The sequence below is a fragment of the Dromaius novaehollandiae genome, chromosome 29 (assembly GCF_036370855.1).
Source record: "Dromaius novaehollandiae isolate bDroNov1 chromosome 29, bDroNov1.hap1, whole genome shotgun sequence".
NCBI lineage: Eukaryota > Metazoa > Chordata > Aves > Casuariiformes > Dromaiidae > Dromaius > Dromaius novaehollandiae.
In genome coordinates this window covers 1,794,161-1,817,331 of record NC_088126.1, presented here as the reverse complement: position 1 = coordinate 1,817,331, position 23,171 = coordinate 1,794,161, and the positions used below count along the sequence as shown (strand labels likewise).

Genomic DNA, 23,171 nt, shown 5'->3' with positions numbered 1-23,171 from the left:
GCCGGCCCTGCAGGGGAAGGGAAAAAACCAACAGAGAACAACACAAAAAAAGAAGGAATTTGGGTCCAAATCCAAAAAAAAAAATAAGGTTGCAAAGGTGCTTTGCTCTCCTTGAGACAACGACCCTCCGGTGCCGCGAGCGCGGCCGGGGCGGCTCCCTGGGTTGTGTCGGCGGGGGCTCAGCCGCTGCCCCGGCACCGCTGACGATGGCTTTGCTTCTCCTAGTCCTATATAAAAAGCTTTGGCAAAAAAGATATCGGCTACAGAGCTATTAAACTACAATCTGCTTCTGCACTGCTGCTCGGTAAACAATTCCTCGGTGTCTTTGGCTGAAGTTTTAAAAAAAGTTTGAAGCTGAAAAGCTTTTTTTGTTTTTTTATAGAAATAGATTTTTTCTTTACAAAAAAAAAAATCAAAGCATCTTTTAGCATTTTTAATATATATATATATATAAAATTCCTGCTATAGAAAACAAAAAAACCCAACCTTGGTTTTTGATTTCTTTTTTTAAGGAAAAAAAAAAATTCTTTTGCTTTGGGAAAAAACTAGCTCGAGACGGCCAGGAAACATGGGAATGGCGCCACGGAGTTACATGATGCTGCAGTTTTGCGGAGCCTGAGCCTGGAAGGGAAGAGAAGAAAAAAAGAAGAAAAATGCAGTGTTACTATCCGCTTGCTCCCGCGGCGGCGGCGGGCAGCGACGTCCGAGCGGGGACCCCGGGGCACCCGCCGCGCTCCCGGCAGCCTCGTGCTCCGCCACCGAGCACCGGGACCGCGTGCAGCCCTGGCTCCCGTCCCGCCTGGCCCGGCGGCACGTCGTGCTCCGGGTCGGGCTGGGTATTTATAGCGCTGAAGTCAGAAATAGGAGAATTAGCGGTAATATATGAGGGTAATAATACGGACGAGAATAGTGCTAATGTGATAGCGAATGCCAAGTGCTGAAATATTCATGTTACCGCCATTAATATCGCTTGGACGTAGTGCATTTGCCGCACCGGCACGATAACGGTGCAGGATGATGGATACCCCGGCACGGGGCTGTCAGCGCTGCCAAGGCGGCAAGGGGAAACCATCCCCGTCCGGTGCCACGAGCCGCGCTCGAGTGGGACGAGCCCGCGGGGATGGGGGGTCCGAGCCGGAGCCGTGGGCTCGGCCGGGAGGGGGGGAAAGGCCAAAGGCAGGACTCGAAGTGCCCGTGTGGCTCCATCCCTCCCCGCCCTGCTGCTGGGAGACGGGGGCTTGCGGGAGCCGCTTCTCCGCCCGGCTGAGCCGATCGTCTCCGCTTGCTCCAGTGCCCCGGCTCATCTCCTTGCAGCGAGGGACGGGAGCTTATAGACCTTATAGACCTTGCGCGTGCCAGCAGATGCCCAGGGCAAGAAGACAAGAAGAGGAAAAGAAGAAGAGACACCTGCAGCGCTGGCTTGTCGAGCAAGGATGACACAAAACCAGGAATAAAAGAGCAAGAAGAGCCTGTACCAGGGTCTGGAAACGGCACTAACCTGCCTGCGGGGGCTGGAGCTCCCCAGGATGTAGGACCTGGTGACCAGGTTGTCCCCCAGGCTGCTGCTGCCGCCGCCGGAGCCGCCGACGCTGCGGTAGCTGCGGGTGACGGTCACGCTGGAGGTGGACGATCCCGAGGACATGGTGCCGATGCCGGGGTTCTGGCCTCCCGACTTCTCGGCCGGCTGGCCGCACGTGCCGCAGACGACCGTGCGCGAGCGCAGGTTGTATTCCCCGGGGTCGCCAGAGCCGCTGCAGCTGGCCTAAACAGGGGAAACACAGACAAAAAGGGCCTTGAGTACCTGCCCGAGCATCTTCTGGCCTGAGCGTCCTGCCCCGAGGACCACGGCAGCACCAGGCGCGACCCAAGCGGCTCTTCCCGCTGCTCTTCAGAGCTTTTATCCGTGCTCATCTTCAGCTAAGAGCATCCTCTTCCTTATTCCCTCTGAAGGGCCCAGCCCGCATCGGCTGACTGCTTCCCGATGGGAAACTCGCTCTTGGAAAGGATTCAGCCCCCTGACAAATGGGCAGCGCTGGCCTGCAGGAGCCTGGCTCCTTCATCCAGGGATAATCAATATCCGTCTTGGCACGGCTCTTCGGATCCAGAGCAATTAGACGGAAAGCTGATCGTGAACCTCGCGTCCAGCTGCCGCTACGCAAAGCCCCCGGGAGCTGCATCTGGCAGATTTTTCAGCAGCATCGAGGCGCACGGTCCTGGAGACGGCACCTCTCCGTGCGCGATTCCTGCAGGCATCTCCCGTGCGGGACACAGATCTCCGGCCCCGGGACGGGCTGGCGGGGGCTCCCGTCGCTGCGGCCAGGGAGGTTTGCTTCGTGCAGGGAGAAGCGGCCACAGCTCCGTTTCTGGCACACCGCCTGCTCTCCGCACGCTGCCGTTCCTGGGCATATTTCAGCTCAGCGAGGGGAGCGATGGGTTGAGTGGAAGGACAAAGTCACCTCTGGATCTGTTCCAGAGACCCGGTGAAGCGGAGAGGTTGGAGCGGCTGCCGTTGGGAAGCATCTTCCATCAGCTTCCCACCATCCTGTCCTCCAGCTCTGGGTGGGCTACTCCGGGTACCAGCTCGGCCTCCCTCGCAGCTCCTCCGTCTCTTCATGCAGCAGGTCAAGGTCCTTCTGGGCTGGAGATGCTTTCAGCCTGCCCCCATCACCAGCAAGGTCTGCAGAGCCCTCTCGACGAGCAGGGATCTTCTCCGGGTGCCGGAGGTCTGCTGGCTTCTTCCACGTGGCTCTTTCCAGAGCACCCTCCCAGGTGCCTTCTCCATCGGGTTTGATTCTGCGCGGTGCTGAGCTGCCTCCCACCCTCACCCAGGCAGTGGAATGGGCCAGAAGCGCCCAGCTGGAGCCTGGACCTCGCACCCCTGTGACCGACCCCCGGGCCCGGGGGGGCCTTCCCAAGCGCGGCACTCACGTGGTGATGGCGGTGGTGGATGCCGACTTCGTCGTCCTCATCATCCTCGTCTTCGTCGTTGATGATCACGGTGCGGACCAGCTTCCGCATGGCCACCTCCTGGAGGGGACGGGGCAGGGGTCAGGGGACCGCGCCGGGCCGTGCCGCCCGGACCCCCCTCCCGTGCCGCGCCGCGGCGGGGCCTCACCTCGCCGTTGGAGTTGATCAGGGCGGTGCGCAGGCTCTCCCCAGAGCCCCAGCTGCTCTGGGACTTCCACACCAGGTCGCTGGGGGGGCTGTGGGTCGCCCCAGCCCCCGAGGCCCAGATCTACGGAGAGAGGCACGGAGAACGGTGATGGTGCAGGACAGACCCCAGGGACGCGGGTCAGGCCCCCGGCAGAGCCACGTGCCAAGGGCCCTGCTGCCCGGCTCCAACCCGAGCCGCCGTATCCCGCGCTCCGCGTCACCTCCGAGCGCTCCCAGGAGCAGCGGCCGGGCTGGGGTCGGGGTCTCGGCTGAGCCGCCCCAGGAGCCCAGCAGGACCCTCGCCCGGCGGTGACTCACCGTGACCATCTGGCCAGCCTTCAGGGTGAACTTGGGGGGGAAGCGGTAGGTGAGGGGGGGGTCGTCTCCATTCTGCCGCTTGATCTGCCAGTTCCCCATTGCCTGGTCCTGCGGGAGGGAAAGCAGCAAGCGTGAGACCCCCCTGCTCCTCCCCAGCTCGTCCCAGTTTGCCTCCCGCCCGCGAGGTGAGGGGGGCTGAATTACACCTCCGGGGATCGCGCAGGCCCTGGGGATCCCCCCCGGAGGTAAAGGCACCTCGTTGGACTTGTTCCTGAGACGGACGAATCTGCCCTCCAAGTCCACCTCCTCCACGCCGACGCGCCCGCTCGTCCGAGCGTGGTGGGAGAAGCTGGTCCGGCTCTCGCTGTCCTCCAGCTTCCTCTTCTTGGAGGAGCCCGGGGTGGAGAAGTGGATCCCATGGCCACGGGATCCTCCCTTTTGGGAAGAGGGGCTGGGAGACAGCCTCAGCCTGGGCAGGGGGAGAAGCAGAGATGGAGCGGGTGAGGACGCGAGGGCTGGGACCCGCGGAGCCCGTGGGGGGACCCGGGCGGTGCCCCCCACTCACCTCTCCTCCTCGCCCTCCAGCAGCTTGCGGTAGGCGTTGATCTCCATGTCGAGGGCCAGCTTGATGTCCAGCAGCTCCTGGTACTCGTCCAGCTGCTGCTGCATGCGCGCCCGCATCTCGGCCATCTCCCGCTCCTTGTCGGAGAGCAGGCGCCGGCTGGTCTCCCGCTCCCTGGCCAGAGCATCCTCCAAGTCGTGCAGCTTCGCCTCCTTGGCGGCCAGCTGGGCGAGGAGGGAGGTGAGGGAGGCTGCTCCGGCCGGGGCCGTCCCGGGAAGGGACCGGCCCGCCGGGAAGCCCCCGGCCCCGGCTCACCTGCTTCTGCAGCTGGCTGAGCTCGCTGGAGAGGCTGTCGATGCGGATGCGGGTCTGCTGCAGCTCCTCGTGAGCGGCGCCCACCATGTTGCTGTTCCTCTCGGCCGACTGCTTGGCGTTCTCCAGCTGCGGGGCAGAGACGGGGCCGTCAGCGTCCCGCTCCTGCGCGTCCCCCGTCCCCGTGCCCACGGTGCAGAGGGGGAAGACGCAGAGCAGAGCCCCAGCGAGGGGCCGCGCGGGAGGAGGAGCGCGGCGCGCGGCTGCCCCTCACCTTAGCACCGTAGGTCTTCTCCAGTTCGTCCTTGTAGAGCTTAATCTGGGCCTCGTGCTGGCTGCGCAGCTCCTGCAGCGCCTCGGACAGCTTGCTCTCGAACTCCCGCTGCCGCCCGTTGTCGATCTCCACCAGCCGGGTCTCGTGGCGGCGCTTGGTCTCCCGCAGCTCCTGGGGGTGGGACAGGGGACACGGCGTCAGCAGGGACGTGGGATGGGGCCGGGGGGCCTCGATGCACCAGGGCGTTAGCCTGAGCTGCTGCACTGCTCCGTGCACGCTTCCCGCGGGCCGGAGAGCGCCCGGCGCGGAGCAAGCACCCCGCGGCACCCCGCAGCCGGCCGCCCGAGCCCGCTCACCTCGCTGTAGATGTTCTTCTGGAACTCGAGCTCCTCCTTGAGCGTCTGCAGCCGGTTCTCGGCGTCCACGCGGCGCAGCATCTCGTCCTGCAGCTGCTTCTTGGCCTCGCTCAGGGCGCTTTCCAGCTGCGGGGAGGCGAGAGGAACCGTCGCTGCTGGCTCCGAGGACGGTCCCCAGGACGGGGCTGTCCGGCTTGGGGAAACCAGGATCCCTCCCTCCCTCCGTCCCACCGAGGGGCTGCCGCAGAGGCCGGGGCCCCCCAAAACGGCGGGGGAGAGGGCCGCCGCGGCTCACCTTGGCCACCTGCGCCCGCAGGTCCCGCACTTCGCTCTCCAGGTTCCTCTTCTCGCCCAGGGCCGTGGAAAGCGCCGCCTCCTTGGAGTTGAGCAGGGCCTCCACGTCCTTGAGGCGCGCCTGGGCCGACAGCAGGTCCCCTTCCTTCTTGGCGTTCCTGCAACGCGGCGGGGACGGCAACCGTGAGCGGCGGGGACGGCGCGCGGCGCCCCGGGCCAAACAGGGGTGCAGCACCGGCGATGCATTTAACCCCAGGACCCCCCCGCCGCGACCCCCCCCATCACGGGCAAAAGAGATGCAAGACGGTTCAGACCCACCCGGCGCATCCCGGCGCATCCCGGCGCATCCCGGCAGCTGGACCCGGCCCAGCCTCGCCGCGTCCCCGCTGCAAACCGGACCCGAGCGCGGGGTGGAAGCGGCGGCAGAGGCTGCGACGCCGGGCGCCATCCGCCTCCCACCCGGGCCCGGCTGCACCCGCTAGAGGTCAGTGCGCACCAGACGCGCGTCCGTCCGGCGCCGCCGCGGATGCCGGGGCCCCGCGGGCAGGATGCGGCCGGCGCTGGGGCAGCGGGGCTGCGGGGGCTGCTCGGCTGCCCCTCCGGACGCGGCCTCCGGCGCCGCTTCGGGTCTCCCGGCCTCCCCGCTCCGCCGCCGCGGTGCCACCGCGCCGCCTCCTGCCTCAGTTTCCCCCGGCCGGGGGGTTTGCGCAGCTTTGCTAAACCCTCCTGCAGCAGGGCAAGGCCGCTCCCGGCCGGCCCCCGGGAATTTTGTCCGGCTCAACCCCACCAAAACGCAACCCGACACTGTTTTGACGGGCCCTATAAAAAGAAGAGGCTCTGCCAGAGCTGGGAGCCGGCCCCGCTTTCGGCAACCCGGCCGCCGGCGCGTGTGTGAGATTTTACCCGTGAGATCATGGGTAAAAATACCGGCGGCAGGAGAGCGGCGGGATCAGGCCACGGGGCGGGATCTGTGCCCGGCCAGGGAATCCCGGCAGCGGGACGGGCCAAGGACACGCTCCGACCGCGGGGCGGCCGAGGCCACGAAGCCACCGTGGGAAGCGGGGACCCCGGGATGAGCCAGCCCCGGGCTCGTGCCCATCCCACATGGATCCTTTTTCTGCTCCTTTTGGCCAAAGACAGATATTCCTGTGTTTCCTTCCGGGTGATAACTCCGTGCCGAGCTGGAGCCTGGCGCTCCGGCACAGCCTGCTCTGCCTCTCGTGCCGGTGACTCACGGCACAAAAATGCCAGCTGCCCCCGGCGCGGTGCCGGGGTTGGATCCCGCCGCCCGGACCGCAGCGGCCGCGAGTCCGGGAGCAGTTTTGGGGGAAGGCGAGGCGCAGGATCCGGCCCCGGGGCACTGAGCGGCCGCCGCGGCGCAAAATCCGCCAGGAGCCGACGCCTCGAGCGAAAACGCGGAGGGAAAACGGGGCCTCCAGACGTTTTATTTTTAGCTTTTCAAAGCAGGAAGGGGGAGAAAAAAAAAAAAGAAAGGAAGAAAATTGCGACGGAGCTGCCAGAAAATCCCAGCGTCGATGGAAAGTTGGACCTGCTCTGACACAGACACAGAACGGAGCCTGCAAAGCCGACACGGCGGCTTCGGAGGATGATACGAGACCGGGATGATATGAGACTGGGATGATACGAGAGCGGGACGATACGAGACCGCTGGGAGGGACCCACTCTGGTCCCCAAGCCCGGCCCAGCTGTGCCAGGTCCTGTCCGCACATCTGGGCACCACAGCTGGAGCGACGATGTGCCAAAGCGGCGGGAGGCGAGCGGCTCCGGGCACGCGCCGACACTCTCCGCGGAGCCAAAGCCCGCGAGACGCCTTTGAGGATCAAACGCTTTCGGCCTCACCTACTGCAAACACGTCACCGGCTGCCCCGGCGGCGGCTCCCGCCCGGCGTGCCGGAGCTCGGCCGCGCTGAGCTTTGCAAGCTGGAAGGGGACCAGCGGGGCGTCTCCCTCCTCCGCGGCCTCCGAACCGCAGCCGCTCCGCCCCAGCGCCGAGCTAACCGGGAGCGCGCAGGCTCCCACGGCCCCTTTTATCACCCTGCTGCTTCGCTCGCAAATCCCCGGCGGCTGCGGTATCTCACCCGGCTGCCAGCGAGCCGCACGCCGCAGCGGCCGCTCCGATGCAACCTGGTCGCGTGCCGGGGGAACGGCTGTGCCGGGGGAACGGCTGTGCCGGGAAAGCCTTCGGAAACGTGCGGGGTGGGAAACTGAGGCGGAGGGAGGCACGGTGCCGAGGTTTGGCACGGATACGTTTGCTGGGGGGCTGGCTCTGGGCATTGCTGGGCATCGCTGGCTCTGCCGGCTGGGCTTTCCCGTGGCCCCGGGCCCCCCCGGGACAAGCGGCTGCGGAGGAAAGGCGGGTGGGGAAACCTCGGCAGCAGGGCAATGGGAATGTGGCAAAGCAGCTTCTCCCAGCTCCTGACTCATCCGTGCCGCCGCGGGGCCTTTGCCAGATCACCAGGATAAACAGCAGCCGGTCTCCTAGCAGAGGAGCCGTAAATAGCCGGCGCGATGTGCAGTGCCGGGAACATCTGCACGGAGCCAGCGCCCTGCTGCGGCACCGAACCCGCGCCGGGCGGCAGCCGGGGGGGCCCGAGGCCGAGGCCCTTCCTTCCCCCCCCGCCCCGGCTGCTTAAAAGCCAGAATCAGGATTTTGGTGAATAAATATACTAAAAAGCCTCCCACACCCAGCGCTGCCTGGGGAGCCCCCGGGTCGCTCCCGGCCCCGCCGGCCGTGCCAGCGCCGGTGACTCATCCCAGCTCGGATGCAAAGTCCAAGCAGCCGCGTTTTCGCCACGGACCCCGGTTTTGGGGTGCCACGGGCCGGACGGGGCTACAAACGCAGCTCGCAAGCCGCGAGCTGAGTCACCGGCGCTCACCGCGTCCTTGGGAGCCGGCGCGGCGGGGGAGGCGGCCGGAGGCCCGCGGTGTGCCGGGGCTCGGGGGCAGCTGCTGCCGCAGCCGCCCTGGCAGGGAGCGACGGGAGAAACCCAGCATGCAAATCCCGGCCTGCAGCTGCGGCCCGGCAGCTGGGAACGCGCTGCCCCCATGCAAATGCCGGCGCTGCGCTGCTTTCTACCCCGTGCACGCGCGTGGCCCGGGGCCGGCGGCCGTCTCCGAGTGCAAAGCCAGGCTCTGCCGGGAAGCAGAGGCTGCAGCGACGGGGCCGGTGCAGCCAGGGAAGGGGCTCCTGGCTGGAGGGAGAAGGTGGGGACAACCCCAGAGAGGGGACAGCAAGCTCAGGGTCTCCCCTGTCCTGCCCAGGGCAGCAGCGGAGACGCAGCTCGCCCCATTTTCCATATATCTGGGTATGCAAAGCTGCCGGCCGCCAAATTTCCCTGGGAAACAAAAGGGGAATTGTGGGATCCAGCTGCCACGGATCTCGCGGGGAACAAAAGGCTCTGCCTTCCCGGCCGGCGGGGCCGATAAGGGCAGGCGAGGTATTTACAGTGCCGCAAGGCCGGCGCCTTGTTTGCGCGCGGCGGAGGGGAGGCAGCACCGCCCGCGCAGGCGGCCGCGGTCGCCCGGACAGGGACGGCCCCGCCAGGACCGAGCGCGTCCCTCGAGCCATCCCAGATCGTCGCCCGGGGCCGGACACCTGCGAGCACCGGGGGTTTCTCCTCTCGCTTCGGCTGCAGCCTGGAGCAGCCCCTGGCACAGCGCCTCGCTGCAAACGTGCCGCGGCGAAGCTTCGGCCTCCCTCGCGCCTGCACGGCACGAGGATGCAGGGATGCCACGGCCCCGGAGCCGGTTGCACCGGAGCAGCAGTGGGTTGCGGAAGCAGCACCGCGTGCCAGCCGGGACACACGTGCCGCGGGTTTGCTTCTCCACCCCGAGAGCCGGGGCTCTGGCTGCGCCCCAGCCTGCAAAAGCAGCCGAAAAAGCAGCAAAAGCAGGGAGCGAACGCGGTCTGCCCAGCCCTCTGCTCCCCGATGGGGCCACGCGCACGCGGGCGGCTGTATCCCCCTCCCTGGCATCGCCTCCTTCCCCCGGACGGGGAAACTGAGGCACGGAGGCTCAAGCTTGCAAGGACCCATGCAGGGCCCCTAATTTCGCCCGGTGCCCCCAGGGACGGCGGGGGCCCTGCCGGGAGGAAGGAAGGGGCAGGCGAGGGCGACTGGCGGCACCGGCCCCCGCGGCGAAGCCCCGCGGCAGCCGCACCCTGCGCCGGCCGAGGACACGCAGCTGAGCGTGAGTCATCGCGGCGCCTCGCACGCTCTCCGCCGCGCCGCATCCGTGGCCCTTCCCGGGCAAGCGCGGCCGGTGCAAAAACGCAAACGCTTTCGGGGAGCCGTCGCATCAAGCGACCGCTCCCGGTTGCACCGTCTCGTTGCACGGACGCGGCACCCGCAGCGCTGCGACCCGGGGAATCGAGCAGGGCGAAGGGCAGCGGTCGGGCCGCGCCGTTGGGGGACTTAGTCCTCGCGTTGTCCTTGCATTCGCCATCGCTTTCCTTTTCAGCACGGAAAGACTGGTTTGCTGCAGGTGACGCCAATTGGGACCCCGGCGGCAGAGCTGGCCCGAGCCCGGCTCGGTTTTGCAGCGTCCACGTGGCTTCGTCCCAGCGCAGCCCCGAACGGCTCCGCCGGGCCCCGGCGTCCAAGCGTTAACGGGATCCTGGCAGCCGCAGCGACATGCGCGAGAGGCTGCAAAACACTTGTGGCGGCGAGTGCCGCGGGGCAGGCCGGGACCCGCCGCGCCGGGAGCCCTGCCGAGGACGGGCGCGCTCCCCGTGCCGATGCTGGCCCTGCCGTCGCTCCCGTTCCACCCCTCGGCTCCCGCGCCGGCGGCCCTCGGTTTGCCGGGGCGGATCCGGGCGCGAGGGAGAGTTTGCAGCAGCGGGATTGCTCTTGTTCCCCCCGGCTCCGCCATGGGAAGGACGCAGGGCCGGCGGGGAAAGCCGGGAAGGACCGAAAGCAACGCCACAGCCATGCAGGAGCGGCCGCGGGCTGCAGAAAGCGTCGGCCTCCGAGCAAGGGGGCTTTTCCCATGGGCTTCTCAAGCCGGCGGCACGCGGGAAGGGCGAACCCCGGCCATCCCGGCCCACCGCCCCGGGGAGCTGGATAGGGGGGAGATGAACCCGCCCCGGCTGCTTCGCGGGGTTTCGGCGGGTCCCCGGGGCGGCAGGCGTGGGCACCGCGGGGTCCTGGCCCAGCCCAGCGCGGCGTCGCCCGCCGCGTTGCACAATCTGCTCTTTGTTTGCTCTCAAAGGGCAGATCCTCCTCCGAGCCAAGCGTTTTCTCCCCGGGAAAGCTTTCCATGAGACCAGAGGCGGGGGGGGGAACCGTCCGCGTGGTTCGGGGTTTCTCCCCACGCAGAACATCCCGGTGCCGCCAGCCCGGGGGGGCCCCGCGGCCGGGATGCTCCCGCGAGCGTCCAGCGAGGTCCCTGCAACCCGCTGCCTCTCCCCGAGGTCACCACGAAACCCTGCGGGGGCAAAACCCACCTGGGAGAACCACGGCCGGCTCCGGCGAGCCGGGATTTGCGGCAGGTTAACGCCAGCCCGCCCCGGCACCGCTGCCAGGCTCGGTCGGGTCCCCTAACGACGCTCCCCCCAACGAGCCCACGGGCGATTTTTCCTCATTAAGGCCGGGAATGAGATCCGGGCCCGGGAGGAAGAGGCGATGCCAAGCCGCCGGCTTAATCGGGTTAGGGGCCGCGATGCAGGAAGCCATCGCTCATCGTGCTAACGAGGGCCTGGTTTCGGAGGGGGCCGAGCCGGGCCCTCGCCGCGCGCCGGCGTCTGCAGGCGACCCCCCCGCCCTGGGCGGCCCCGCGGCGGGCGCAGCTCTGCCGCCCACTGATAACGCCGCGCCGGGGCCGCTGCCGCCCGGGAGATACCCGGAGCCCTTCCGCCGCGGTCGGGGCCGGCGTCGCCCATCGCCCATCGCCTGGGCGAGGCGGCAGGACCGGCTCAGCTGGGAGAGGCGGCAGCGACGCCTCCGCGTCCCGGAGCCCCGGGAGCCGCGCGGGAACCGTCCTGCCGTGACTCAGGGGTGACCCGACACGCGGAAACACCTCGCTGCTCCGAAAAACCGCGGTGCAGCCCCGGCCTCCGAAAACCGCAGCCCGAGAAGCCACCCAGAGCAACCTCCCGGCACGAGCCGGGAAGCCCCCAAATCAAGGTGGTTTGGGGTTTTTTTGGTTTTTTTCCCCCCCGTGGCGCAACCCAGCAGCACCGCGGGAAAAGCCAGAGCCCGGCCGAGCCGGGCGGGTTTTGCAGCGCGGCTCTGGAGAGATCGCGGCCGAGATAGCGGCGGCGGCGGGCGCTGCCCCTCGTCCCGCCGACCCCTGAGCCCGGACCGGGAGCTAAATATAAAACCTCCGCGCGGGTTTGGGAGGCAGCTGCGAACGGCTGCGCAGCCGCCCGCTTCCCGGGAGGCGGATTATTTACGGCGTGTTCCCAGCAAGTTAATTTTAGCCTCGTTAGGGCTCCCGGCAGCGGAGCGAGGGATCCAGAAGAAGAGGGAGCGGACGGAGGAAGACGGGGTGGCCCTGCCGCCACAGACGGCATCCGCGGGGGACCCGGCGTCGCCGGAGCATCGCCGGCCGGGGGACATCGCGGCGCGGGGGGGGCCCCGGCACAGGCAGGGTTAAGGCAAAAAAAAAAAAAGGAAAATAAACCGGAGCAGGTTCTTTAACCACTGCCAAAGGCAGCGGAGGAAAATAGGAGGCGTGGGAGAGATCCGTGGGCAGGACGGAGGCAGCTGGCTGGCACCGCTTCCCGGCCTGCGCCGGAGCGCGGTTAGGAATAGCTCCGGGATGACGAATCCGGAGGGGCCCAGGGCTCGGCCGCGGCGTCCAAGGGCGCCCGGGCGCGAACATGGCGCCGGGGCGGCGAGCGCCGGGAGAAGCCCCCCGTCACCGTCACCGGCGGTCCGGCCCTGGTCGCGTCACGGGTTTCCCCTCTCCCTGCCTCCTCCCGGTCGCTCCTTCCTCCCGCCCGGCTCCGGAGCGCGACGACGGCGCCCGCCCGGGCCCGCGGCCCTTCCCGGCACTCACCGCGCTTTGAGCTCCTTGTGCTCCTCCCGCACCTTGCTCAGCTCCAGCTGCAGCCGCGCTCTCTCCTTGGCCACCGAGTCCAGGGTCTTGCGGGCGTCCGCCAGCTCCGACTCGTAGGCGGCCTTGATGCCCGAGACCTCGCGGCTCACCACCTCCTCGGACTCGGTGATGCGGAGCCGCAGCCCGGCGTTCTCCAGCTCCAGCGAGCGCACCTTGTCGATGTAGACGGCCAGGCGGTCGTTGAGCTCCTGCAGGTCCTCCTTCTCCTGCAGCCGGGTGATGCGGGTGGGCGACAGCGGGGTGCCCGCCGCCCCGCTGCGGGTGCTCCTCTTCTGCGACGGCGTCGCCATGGGGCCCGGCGTCGAGGGCTGGCGGCTCGCGCTCACGGCACGGCGATGTCCCGCGCCACCCGCCCAGCCGTCTCGGCAGCTCCCGGCTGCCTGCGCGGCTTGCTTATATGCCAGCTGGGCTGCGCGCTGCGAGGCGGAGCCGGGGAGGAGGAGGAGGAGGGTGGAGTTGTGCGGCGGCGGGGAGGAGGCAGCCCGCTTGCGTCAAGCGAGGCCCTTCCTCGGGAAAGCATCCCCGGGCGACGCGGCCTGGAGAGCGGCCCCCCCCCCCACCGGGATGCTGCTCCCCCTCGGGGCGGCGGCACCCCAAATGATGGGTATCAGCCCCCCCCCCGCCCGCAGGTCACCCCAAATGCGGGTCCGGGGCACCCCACACCACCGGGGCACCCCAAGACCTCCGAAGACGGGGCTCGGTGCTCCGCCAGTTTCCCCAGCACCTCCAGTCCCAGCAGAGCTTTGCCCAGTCCTCCCAGTTCCTGCAATCCTCAGCACTAGCTGCACCCAGTTGCCCCAGCACCAGCTGTGCCAAGTTTCCCAGTTCCCTTTGCCCCCTGAGCCAGCTGTGCCCAGTTCCCCCAATTTCCAGCATCAGCTGTGCCCAGTTCCCCCTGTCCTCCCAGTTCCCAATCCCAGCCATTCCCTTGATTACCAGTGCCAGCTATTCCCAGTTCCCTCTGTCCTCCCAGTTCCCAATCCCAGCCATTCCCTTGATTACCAGTGCCAGCTATTCCCAGTTCCCCCTGTCCTCCCAGTTCCCAATCCCAGCCATTCCCCACTCCCTTGATTCCCAGTGCCAGCTATTCCCAGTTCCCCCAGGTCTCCCAGTTCCTAATCCCAGCCATTCCCCACTCCCTCAACTCCCAGTGCCAGCTATTCCCAGTTCCCCCTGTCCTCCCAGTTCCCAATCCCAGCCATTCCCCATTCCCTCGATTCCCAGTTTCCCCAGTTCTCCCAGTTCCCAGTACCAGCTGTTCCCCAATTCCCCGATTCCCGGTGCCCACCACTCCCAGCTCCCCCAGTTCCAGCCGTTCCCCCCATTCCCCCGTTCCTGGTGCTGGTTATTCCCAGCCCCGCCGTTCCCGGCCGGGCCCTGCAGCCAAGGGGACGAATCTCGCCCCAGGAACGAGGGGCTGCGAGCGGGGCCAAGGCGGCTGCCCGGCTCCCTGCAAAGCCGCGGGCCGGCCGGTGCAACGCTCCTCCGGCACGAGACCCGTCCGGCATGGCACGGCACGGGATCGGCGGCACGGTCCAGAGGTTGCTTCCATCCCAGGCTCAGCCTGGGCTCAGCCCGTGCTGCTTGCGTTGCAATCAAGCTAAATTCCTCTCCGACTAATTGCAGGGAAGCAAAGCCCCGGCAGGCCGGGAATGACTCACGCAGCAACGGGAGCAACACACACAAACAGCCGCGCGTGCACCCGCGCGCACCCGGCTGCCGCGCTCCCCGCAAATGATTAATCCCCGCTCCTTCCACGGCAGGGATGAGTCACGGCGCCGGCCGGGGCGGCGGGGGGAGCGCGGGCCCCCAGCGAGAGGCCAGGGTCCAACTTTCAAAACCCAACGGCCCCGGTGCAAAGGAGCCGCCCGGACTCGCGCTCTGCCTCCTCCCGCCTCCCGCTGCTCCGGCTGCTCCGGCTGCTCCCGCTTCCCGGCGCGCGGCCCGGAGGCGGGGGCTGGCCGCCGGCACCGCGCGCGCTGCCAAGCCGCGGGGCACTGTGGGACGCAAACGGCCTCCGCCGCGCCGCCGCTTTGTTTTGTTTTAAAAAAAAAAAAGCCCCAAAGCCACCCCGGGGCGGGAGAAAAGCGCTCGGCACCCCCCGCTCCCGGGCGGTGCCTGTCGGGGCCCGGAGCACCCCGGGACGAGGACGGCGGGTGGAACAGCCTCGCCTCGGTGGGGAAACTGAGGCAGGGAGGGACTGGCTTGAGCGAGAGCTGCAAATCGCAGCCGAGGGTCAGGGCACAGCCCGCTCCTCCCTGCACCCCCGGAGCTCCCCGCCATCCCGTGCACCGCCGCGGGGGGATCTCCCCCGGACTGGGGGCAGCCGGACCGAAATCCGGCATCCGAGGGGAGTCGGGCGGTGGGAAAAAAGTCCTTTGCACCCCGTGCAGAAGAGCCGCTCCGGGGCGATGCTCCCCGCGGTGCCCGTGGCGATGCCGGCGGTGATGCCCACGGCGATGCCCTGGCCCCGGGCAGGAGGACGCAGCCCCGGCACACGCGGGGGGGACACGGAGGGGCCCCGGGAGGCCCCGAACGGCCGCCGGGCCCGGGCGGTCCGCAGACAGCGTTTGCCGTTTGGGCAAGGCAGGAAGGGTTTAATGGGAACCAGATGAGCCCGGCGCGTCGCGGGCGAGCGGGAGGCCGGGCTCTGCTCCGCGCCGCCCTCCGCCGCCAGCCCCGCGGGTTCCCGCGGTTTCCACCCGCCGGGCCGGGCTCCGGCGTGACTGGAGGCAGAAAGCAGCCGCATCGCTGGAATCGCAACCCCCTTCCAGCCTCCCGAGCTCCTTGGCCTGCAAAGAGCCCGGAAACGCCGGGCGCCTGCGAGCGCCGCGGTGCAAACGCGCATGTGCCCACGTGGCCGGCGACGCGGTGCAGCTGCTCCGGCCGGGGGCCGTGGCGGGGGAGCGCGGCCGGGACAGGCGCTGCCGGGGATGAGCCCCGCGGCAGCCCCCTTTTCAGCCCCAACTTTCTCCGTCTTCCTCTAGTTGTGCTTTTTTCCAGGAATCCAGGGCTTCACGTCCCAGGCTTTGCGCGGCCGGGGATCGTCGCCCGCTTTCGCAGGCCCGGAGCAAGGCGGGACGGAGCCACCGCGATGCCGCGGAGATGCCTCCCGGCTCTCCCGGCTCCCCTCGCTGCCGGCCCCAGCGCGGGGGCGGTTCTCCCGCTATTCCCTTCCCCAAGCCGACACACCCTGTCTCCAGAGGGGGATTTTCCCTTCCCGGCCCTCCCTGCCAGCCAGCAGGACCGAAGCCGCACCGTTAACCCTGCCTCCCCCAGTGCCCTGCTGCTGCCGGGGGACATCCCGGCCCCCGCGGCTGTTCCCATCTGATCCCGGAGAGCCGGTGGGTCAGGCAAAGGCGACAGGGCCTGAAACAGCGTCATCCCCCGCACAGACACCGGTGACACAGTGGCAGTGCCATCCCTGGCTCTCCCGGTGCCGCATCCCGACCTGCCCCATCACCCCAGCTCCGAGCTGGTCCGCGGGGTCGGCGGCTCCCGCTTCTTCCCACCAACTATCCACACACGTAAGGGGGTTTGTGTGTGTGCACGGAGGAGTTTTAATTAGCTAATAATCTTTAATAGGGTTTAATTGCCTCGTTATAAAAGGTAATTACAGCCATACATCAATTAGAGCTGTAAAATTAATAGATTTACCAGTTGTATTTATGGAGAGAGCTGAAACTTGCAGCAGGCAGCGGCCGGGGCAGCGCCGAGGATGCGCCGAAGCCGGCGGGGACGGGAGCAGCGACGGGAGATGCGGAGCCGCCCGGGGCGGAAAAGTTTCCAAGCGCAAAACCCCGAGCAACCCCGTTTTCCCCTCCCCGCAGCGGGTTGGGGTCACGCTTGCATTTTAATGGCCGTGTTTTCCTCTCCGGCCGCCCCGAGCCGGGAGCTCAGCGTGCGCAGGGGAAGGGAACACAATGAGCTGGCGGCAGCCCAGGCCGATGCAGGGCACAGGACGGAGGTGCCGCACGTGTGCCAGCCCGCGACGTGCCCTGCCGAGTGCCGGCTTGGACCGCCACCGTCCCCCCGGCCCCCTTGCCGGAGCCGCTGGTGCCCCGGCTCCGGGGCTGCAAGGAGTTAAAATCCCTTGGCGCTCCCTCGCCCGGACACCTGGGGCAAATTAGGGGAAGCTTGGGGCTGCTCCGAATTAAAGGTTTCTTCCCACGCGGCACGCAGCTCCGGCGGCAAGGCAGAGCTGGCGGGAGCAGAGGCTTTGCAGGAAAAGAAGAGCTGCTAGTCTCCATTTTGCTGCTCCGATGGTGTAAAAAGGTCTAAAACCCCCATGTTTCTCACGCTACGCGCACCCAGGCAGCCCGCGGCGATGGATGGAAGGATGCTGCAGGGATGCAGCCCGGTTTCCCTCCCGTGCGCGCAAAATGCCGGCGCCTCGGGGCCGCGGCCGGCCTCCGGCGAGCGCCGCGGTCAGGATGGGAGCTGCCAGCCCTCGTCCCGGGCCGGAGAAATCCCCGGCTGAGTCACCAGGGCGGCAGCTTATCGGCTTCCTCGCAGGGCAACGGAGGTGCCGAAGGGGATGTTTGCGCAGGATGGAGCTGGAGGAGGTCCAGGCCCTCGGCGGGGCTCGGCCCCCCCCAGCACCGTGCCAGGATGCGTGAAGGCCTGCAGGAAACACGGGTCGAAGCCGTCCCGGCTCCCGGGCTCCCCGGCATCCCTGCTGCACTGGGAACCTCCCGGGGGATCCTCCCCGGCTCCCGCTCGGCCTCGAGCGCGGCCGACGCGCCGGGTCGACGGCGCTCCCGGAGCCTCTCCCTTCGTGCCGGGGAAGCGCGGGGCGGACGGCTGCGGGTGGAAATGCAACAGGCGACGGGGCCGTTTCTGCCGGGCACCAGCAACGTCTCCGTCACTCAGGGCTTTAGGATCCCGCGAGACGAGTATCCCTGGGGATAGTTTCAGGACGAACTAATCCGGTCGCTAAAGAGACCTCGCCAGGGTTTTTTCCAGCCCGTTTTCTCTCCTAGGTTTGTATTTCGCCCATGCACACAGCCTGCACCTTGGCACCTTTGCTCCCGCTCGGCTTTTATCCGGGGCTGGGCAGGGCCGGGCCGCGCGGCTCCGCTGCCTTGGCCAGGTGCCACCATCTCGCAGCCGGGAACGGCTCCCGCCGTCGCTTCTTGGCGGCTCCCCGGAGCAGCCGGGCAAGGGGACGCGTCTCCGGATGCCGGCACGCTCGGCCCCACCGGTTCGGAGCTGCCCGGGGCGGATGCGGCCTCGGGGCGGAGGCCACCGCTCCTAAAAACGCCCCGCATCCCTTTTTGGAGCCTGTCTGTCCTTGGGACCGTGCAGCGGCGAGCTGCCCGGTTTGATTGCACGCTGCACGGAAAGGCCATTCCCAGCTCTGGGAATCACCGGGATACGGCAACCTCGGCCCTTCCCTCCTCTCGCGCACGTGGGCGATCCTCGCCGCGGTGGAGGCGAACCCCGAGTGCGGCGGAGCAAACCTTAAACGCTCGGAAAGCAGAAAGGGAAAAACGTGTCGTGACGTGTCTCCCGGCCCCGGGGCCTGACTCACGCTGCCGGGCGCTCGGCGGGGAGGCGGCGCGGGGGGGCCGGGCGCAGGGCATCCCTGCGCGGCTGCCCCCCGCCCTCGCTGCTCCGCACCCCTCTGCGTTTCCTGGAGACCGACCGGGCTGCGGGCTGGCTGCCTTTTACACTCAGCGCGCTGCAAAAAGGGACTAAAAATAGCGCCGAAGGGAAGTGCCGGGATAGTCCCGCGGACCGAGGGAGGGAAAGGAGAGGGCTCCTTGCAGGAACGCCCGCACGAAGCGCTGCAGAGCCGCGGGGAGGGCACCCTGTTATCACCTGGGTTGCTCCAAAAAACCCGCTCGCCCAGCCCTGGCAGAGGCAGAGCAGCCCCAAGGCTGCTCCAGCCATGGAAAAGCCTCTCTCCGGGTGCAGCCGGAGCCCTCGGCTTGCTGCCACTCCGAGCTGATCCCACAGCATCTCCAGCGACGTGGGCGGAAGAGCACCGGGAGCTGGAACCGAGCGGATCAGCATCAAAGCAAAACTGTGATGCAAAAGTGCCGCGTCCCAGTTTTGTCCCGAGCCGCCGCCGGGGCCGTCCCCATGCCGCGGACGCTGAGCTCGGCGCCGGGCTGTTTGTTTGCCCGTTGCTAAGTCCCCGCGGCCGCGGTCGCCGTTCGCAGCCCCGCGGCTGGGTCGCCGTTTCGAACTCGCCGAGGCGGTTTGGGGCGGCGGGTGCCAGGGAAATCCCTGCCTTTGATGCCGGCTAATTGCAGGGCTGAAACCGCAGGGCTGAGCCGCACGGGCGGGACGGGGCCTGCTGGGAGCGCAACCAAAGAGGTGCTGGTGGGAGATTTGGGATTTTCCTTTTCTCCAGGCTGGCACCAGGGCAGAGGTTCGTAACAGCCTGGCCGGCGCCGGCAGAGCCCCGCGTTGCTGCACAGAGCCGCGAGGATGGAGGCGGAAGGGACCGACACCGGCTGTGGCTGCAGAGCGTCTCCCCCCCCCGGCTTGTCCCAGAGGAGCGTGGATGCGCACGTGAAGCCCCGGAGCGGCCGGAGGACAGACTGGGATGGGGCTGACCCACGGACCCTGCCAGGAAACACCCTCCCCTCGGAGAGCGAAGCCAGGAGAGCAGGAGCGGGCCCCGGCGAAATCACCCTTGGCACAAGCCCTGCAAACACGAGGGAGGGCGAAGCCCGGTTCCTCCAGCCCAGCGGCCTCTGCAGCCCCGTCCCGGGCAGCTGCTCCAACGTCTGCCCTCACCAGCAGCGTGCAAGAACCAGCCAAGCCCCGTGCTGCGGGAAGCAGGCTGGAAGCGCCCAGCCGGACCCCGTGCCGGTGCTGTCCCCGAGCCACCCGCACCGCGAAAGGGGGATCTCCTGGCCAGGACAGGGCGAGCTGCTGCGGGGCTCCAGGGTGGCTCTCAGCCGTCCGTCCGCACCGGATCGTCCTCCCGTCCCCGGGCGGGAGGCGAGTTTGCCCTTTCGGTCGCTTCCACATTCACCACTTCCTCGTCGCCCTGCTCCGCCGGGCGCTGCACAACGCCCCGAGCCCGGACGCCACGGGGCTCCCAAGCCTCGTCCTCCACGCCGGCCTCCGAGACGCCCCACGGCGGGTCCGCGCCACCCGGGCACCCCGTGAAACCGCCCTTCGCCGAGCCCCGGTGCCGGGGAGCCCAGCGCCCGCAGCGCACAGCCTCCGCTTGCTTTCGAACCAGTCCGCGACCGGTCCGTGCCTCAGTTTCTCCACTGGCCAAACTGGGGCACGCACCTTCTCCCAGCTTTTTCCCACCCTAGCTGTTAGCCAGGGAGTTTCTCCGGGTGGAGACGGTCCTGTTAAGCGCAGCCCGGCCCCCGCAAGGCCGGGCCTTGCTCACGCCCGCAGACGCCGGAAACCGCCGTAATACAAAGAAAGCCATGTATTATTAACGATTACACAGCATAATCCGCACCACATGCTCTGCACGGTCCCCAGCTCCGTCAAGCGAGCGCCGACGCACGGGATACGGCCGGTCCCGTGATTTTCCAGGCGCGTGGCCGGGCCCGTCGCGCTTCCCTCGCCGAGTCGCGGCGGGAGGCAGCCCGGGATGCTGCCCCGGGGGCTGTAGGGCGATGCCGTGGGGGCCAAGACCTGCTGGAGCCGAGCCCAGCAAAACCTGCTCTCTCCATCCGCTTTCTGAAGTCCGGGGGATGCTGCGGCCACGGCGGAGCCGGCAGAGCCTGGGAAGAGCCATCGGCGGCGGCGGGAGCTTCCCGGCCGGCCGGAGGCACCGCTCCGCCAGCCCCGCGCCTCCGGTCGCCCGCACAAGCGCGAACGGCAGCACCATCTCGTGTCCGCCGCGCGCAGTACAGACCAGGCGAGTCCAGTCCTGGGACAAAACCCTCACCCAGCCACGGCGAATCCCGACGGAGCCGAAAATCCTCCCTGAGAAATCCCCAGGCCAAAGGGAGCCCCGCGGCCGTGGGAAGCCCCACGCCGCCCGGCCCCGCAGCCCCGCGCGGCTGCAACGCACGTGCCCCCCGAGCACGGGCACGGCTGCGTTTTTACGGGCACAGAGCCAGCGCTGGAAACTGCTTCTCGTTAGCACGGCGGAGCCTCGTAATGAACGGTGCCGCGCTCCCCGAACGGGCCGCGGGCTGGCGGCGGGACGGGGGGTGCGACGGGGACGGGGAGCGGGGAGGCGACGTGCCCCCGGTCCCCTCTCCCGGGCAGCCGTGTGCTCCCATCATTTCTCCCTCCAGGCCGTCTGGGGAGGAGAGGGGGGGAGAAGGCTCCCGGACAGTGGATAGTCCCGGAGCTGCCAGCAGAGCTGCGGGGTGAAAGCGGGGATCAGAAACCCGCGGAGCGAGCGGAGTGGTGGGTTTCCACCAGCTCCGTGCCGCCAAAACAGGGAGGGAGATGAACGCAGCGCCCTGTGCAGGTAAAAGACTCAGGACCTGGTAATGTTGGATCGGGAAAATGCATGGATGCAATAACCGCTTCTGCATTTCCCCCCCGTCGCAGCCTGATCCTCAGTCCTTCCTCCCTCCCGGCCCAGCTGCGCAGCCCCGGCATCTTCCCCCGCGCACAAAACGCTCCTCTGCTCCTGCCGGCACATCCCCGGCGCCGGGATCTCGTTGCTCCCGAGGCAGGGAGCCAAGAGATCCGGACGGGAACGGCGAGCGGGCCGACAGCCGGGCTGAGCTGCAGGTGTGGGGCGGCCGCCGCGCGGGGAGGCGGCGGGGGCAGAGCCAAGGCTTCTCCGGTTTCCAGGAACGAGGCCTCGGGGGAGGCCGGCCGGCCCCGGCACCAACTGGCAGACGCGGCGCGCGCCGCGGAGCAGCCCCCGTGCCCTGCTCCCCGAGCCCGCCGGTGCCCGGCCCCGCGCCGCAGCCAGCCCCCCAGCAGCCTCCCCGCCGGCGCCCGGCTGCCCGGCCCGGCCTGGACCGCGCGCGTCGGGATGCTGCAAAGCGCCGGCGTTATTCCCGGCGTCCCCGGGAATCGTGCATGGGAGCCTCTCGCGGCCCCCGAAGCAGCGCCGTGGCCCCAGGAGCCCGGCTGCTTGCGCAGGATCCGGCCCTTGGCAGGCTCGGCTGCGATCCCGAGCCCCCCTGCTTCGCTATTAAATCAAATCCATCTGGCCTCGGCCACGGCGCTTGTTATTCGAGATCCCTCTCGGAGCAGAGCTGGGATTAGCTGCTGGGCACGAGGGGGGGGATTCTACCCCCCCCCCCCGGCCCCTCCTGCCTCTCTCCTTTGTGTTCTCCGCTCCTGGAGGAGCAGGGGGGGGCGGGGGCTCCGAGGCCGCTTTCCTGCCGCGCGGGCGTCCCCGTGGGACCATGGTGCCACCGTGCTCCCGGCGGGGCCCGTCTAGACCTAATTGCCTGCACCTGACTTCTCCCGGCACGAGGCAGCCCGGGCCCCCGCCGCGGCCCTGGGGGGGCTGCCGTGCCGGCTGCCGGCCCCCCCAAACCCGCCCTTCCCATCTCCGAGCCCCGGAGCCGGAGCACCGCAGGGAGCAGCTTTCCCCGGGCTGAGGCCGCCCCCGGCCTCGAGCTCCGCGAAGGCGACGGATTTCCGCCGCTCCGACGACGCGAAAAGCAGCGGGGAGATGTAATTGCTGCTGCGGCGCCGGCTCGACGCCGGGCACCGGGCACCGGGCAGGCGCGGGCTCCCCGGGGCCACCGCGGCGCCAGGCAGACGCCCGGCCACGGCGCGACGGCTCAGCCGGCAGCGACGGGCGACAGCTCAGCCCGGCCCCACGGGGACCCTCGAGGGGGGCAGACGGGAGCTGCGGGTCCCCCCGGCGTCCCCAGCACCGGGCCCCATGCATGGGCTGCCGGCAAAGGCGCCGATTTTCGGCGTTATCGCTGGGCAGCGGCTCTCTCTCAGCGATGCTTTTGCCGCCTGCATCTCGTGTACCGCCAGCTCCTCTCTGCTTAGCAGAGCAGGGTGCTCACGGCCTCGGCACGCCGTTCCCGGCACAAGCCAGTGGAGCTTGGCACGAGCAGGGCTGCAAGAGGCAGGGACTATAACCGGATTCGGTGTTTGCATCCCATCTGCACTGTCCGCAGGGAGCAGGACGCCGGGGCTCTCCCGGCCTCAGCAAGCGGGTGATGCACAACGCGGCCTTCCCGATGCCGCTGCCAGGAGCCGCCGCCGTCCCCGCGCTCTGCCCGCGCCGCACGCTTACCTGCAGCGAAGCTCACACCGCCGTCCAGGCACGGGCAGCGGGCATCCGAGCAGCTGTCGCCCGGCCCCTTCCCGCGGCCGGCGGCCCCTCCGCCTCTGGGAGCCGTCGCGGGATCCTCGGCGCCCGCTCCGCGCGCGGGAGCAGCCTGCCGCACCGCCGACCTCCTCGCCGCCGGGGCATTGGGCGTCCCGGAGTCAGGGGAACGCCGGATCCTCCGGGTTGCTGAGTGGCTTCCAGGTCCTGTTGCAGCTGACTGGAAAATACAAAAGGAGACAAGGCACTTTTGCAGAAAGCCCCGGAGTCCGGGGCGCTCGGCGGTGCAATAATTAACAGCGGGCGCTTTCCCTCCCGGGTCGCACACACGTGCACGAGTGTCGCTGCACTGCGGCTCTTCCCTTAGAGGGTCCTCAGCGTTCAGCAGCAAATCCCGCATCCGACGGGAGCGTCCCGCTGGCGCGAGGGACCCTGCGGGGACGGCGAGGGTGCTGCCACCCTCCCGGCACTCTCCGGCCCCCTCGCCGCGCGGGCTGCCGAAAAGCAGCGCGCATCTCCCCGTTGCTACGGAAACGCTTCTTTTAAAGCAAATGAATAATAATAATTAACACGATATATTAAATAATAGTAATAAAGGCATGAGTAATGACTTGTAATTGGTAAAGCACC

General features: G+C 68.3%; 1 protein-coding gene across 2 annotated transcripts; it reads right to left on the bottom strand.

The window, feature by feature from the left end:
• Positions 1-418: 418 nt before the first annotated feature.
• Positions 419-22,667, bottom strand: LMNA (lamin A/C). Of its 2 annotated transcripts, none has more exons than XM_026112873.2 (12): positions 22,509-22,667; positions 5,271-5,427; positions 4,976-5,101; positions 4,620-4,790; positions 4,349-4,474; positions 4,037-4,257; positions 3,727-3,940; positions 3,472-3,579; positions 3,116-3,235; positions 2,929-3,027; positions 1,499-1,762; positions 419-621 (listed from the first exon to the last, which is right to left on the bottom strand). In XM_026112873.2, the coding sequence occupies exons 3-12, from the start codon at positions 5,054-5,056 to the stop codon at positions 589-591; spliced, it is 1,437 nt and encodes a 478-aa protein (XP_025968658.1). In that variant the 5' UTR covers positions 5,057-5,101; positions 5,271-5,427; positions 22,509-22,667; the 3' UTR covers positions 419-588. The 2 variants fall into 2 exon arrangements, with proteins under 2 accessions (XP_025968658.1, XP_025968657.1); XM_026112872.2 differs by lacking the exon at positions 22,509-22,667 and adding an exon at positions 12,290-12,775.
• Positions 22,668-23,171: the final 504 nt, after the last annotated feature.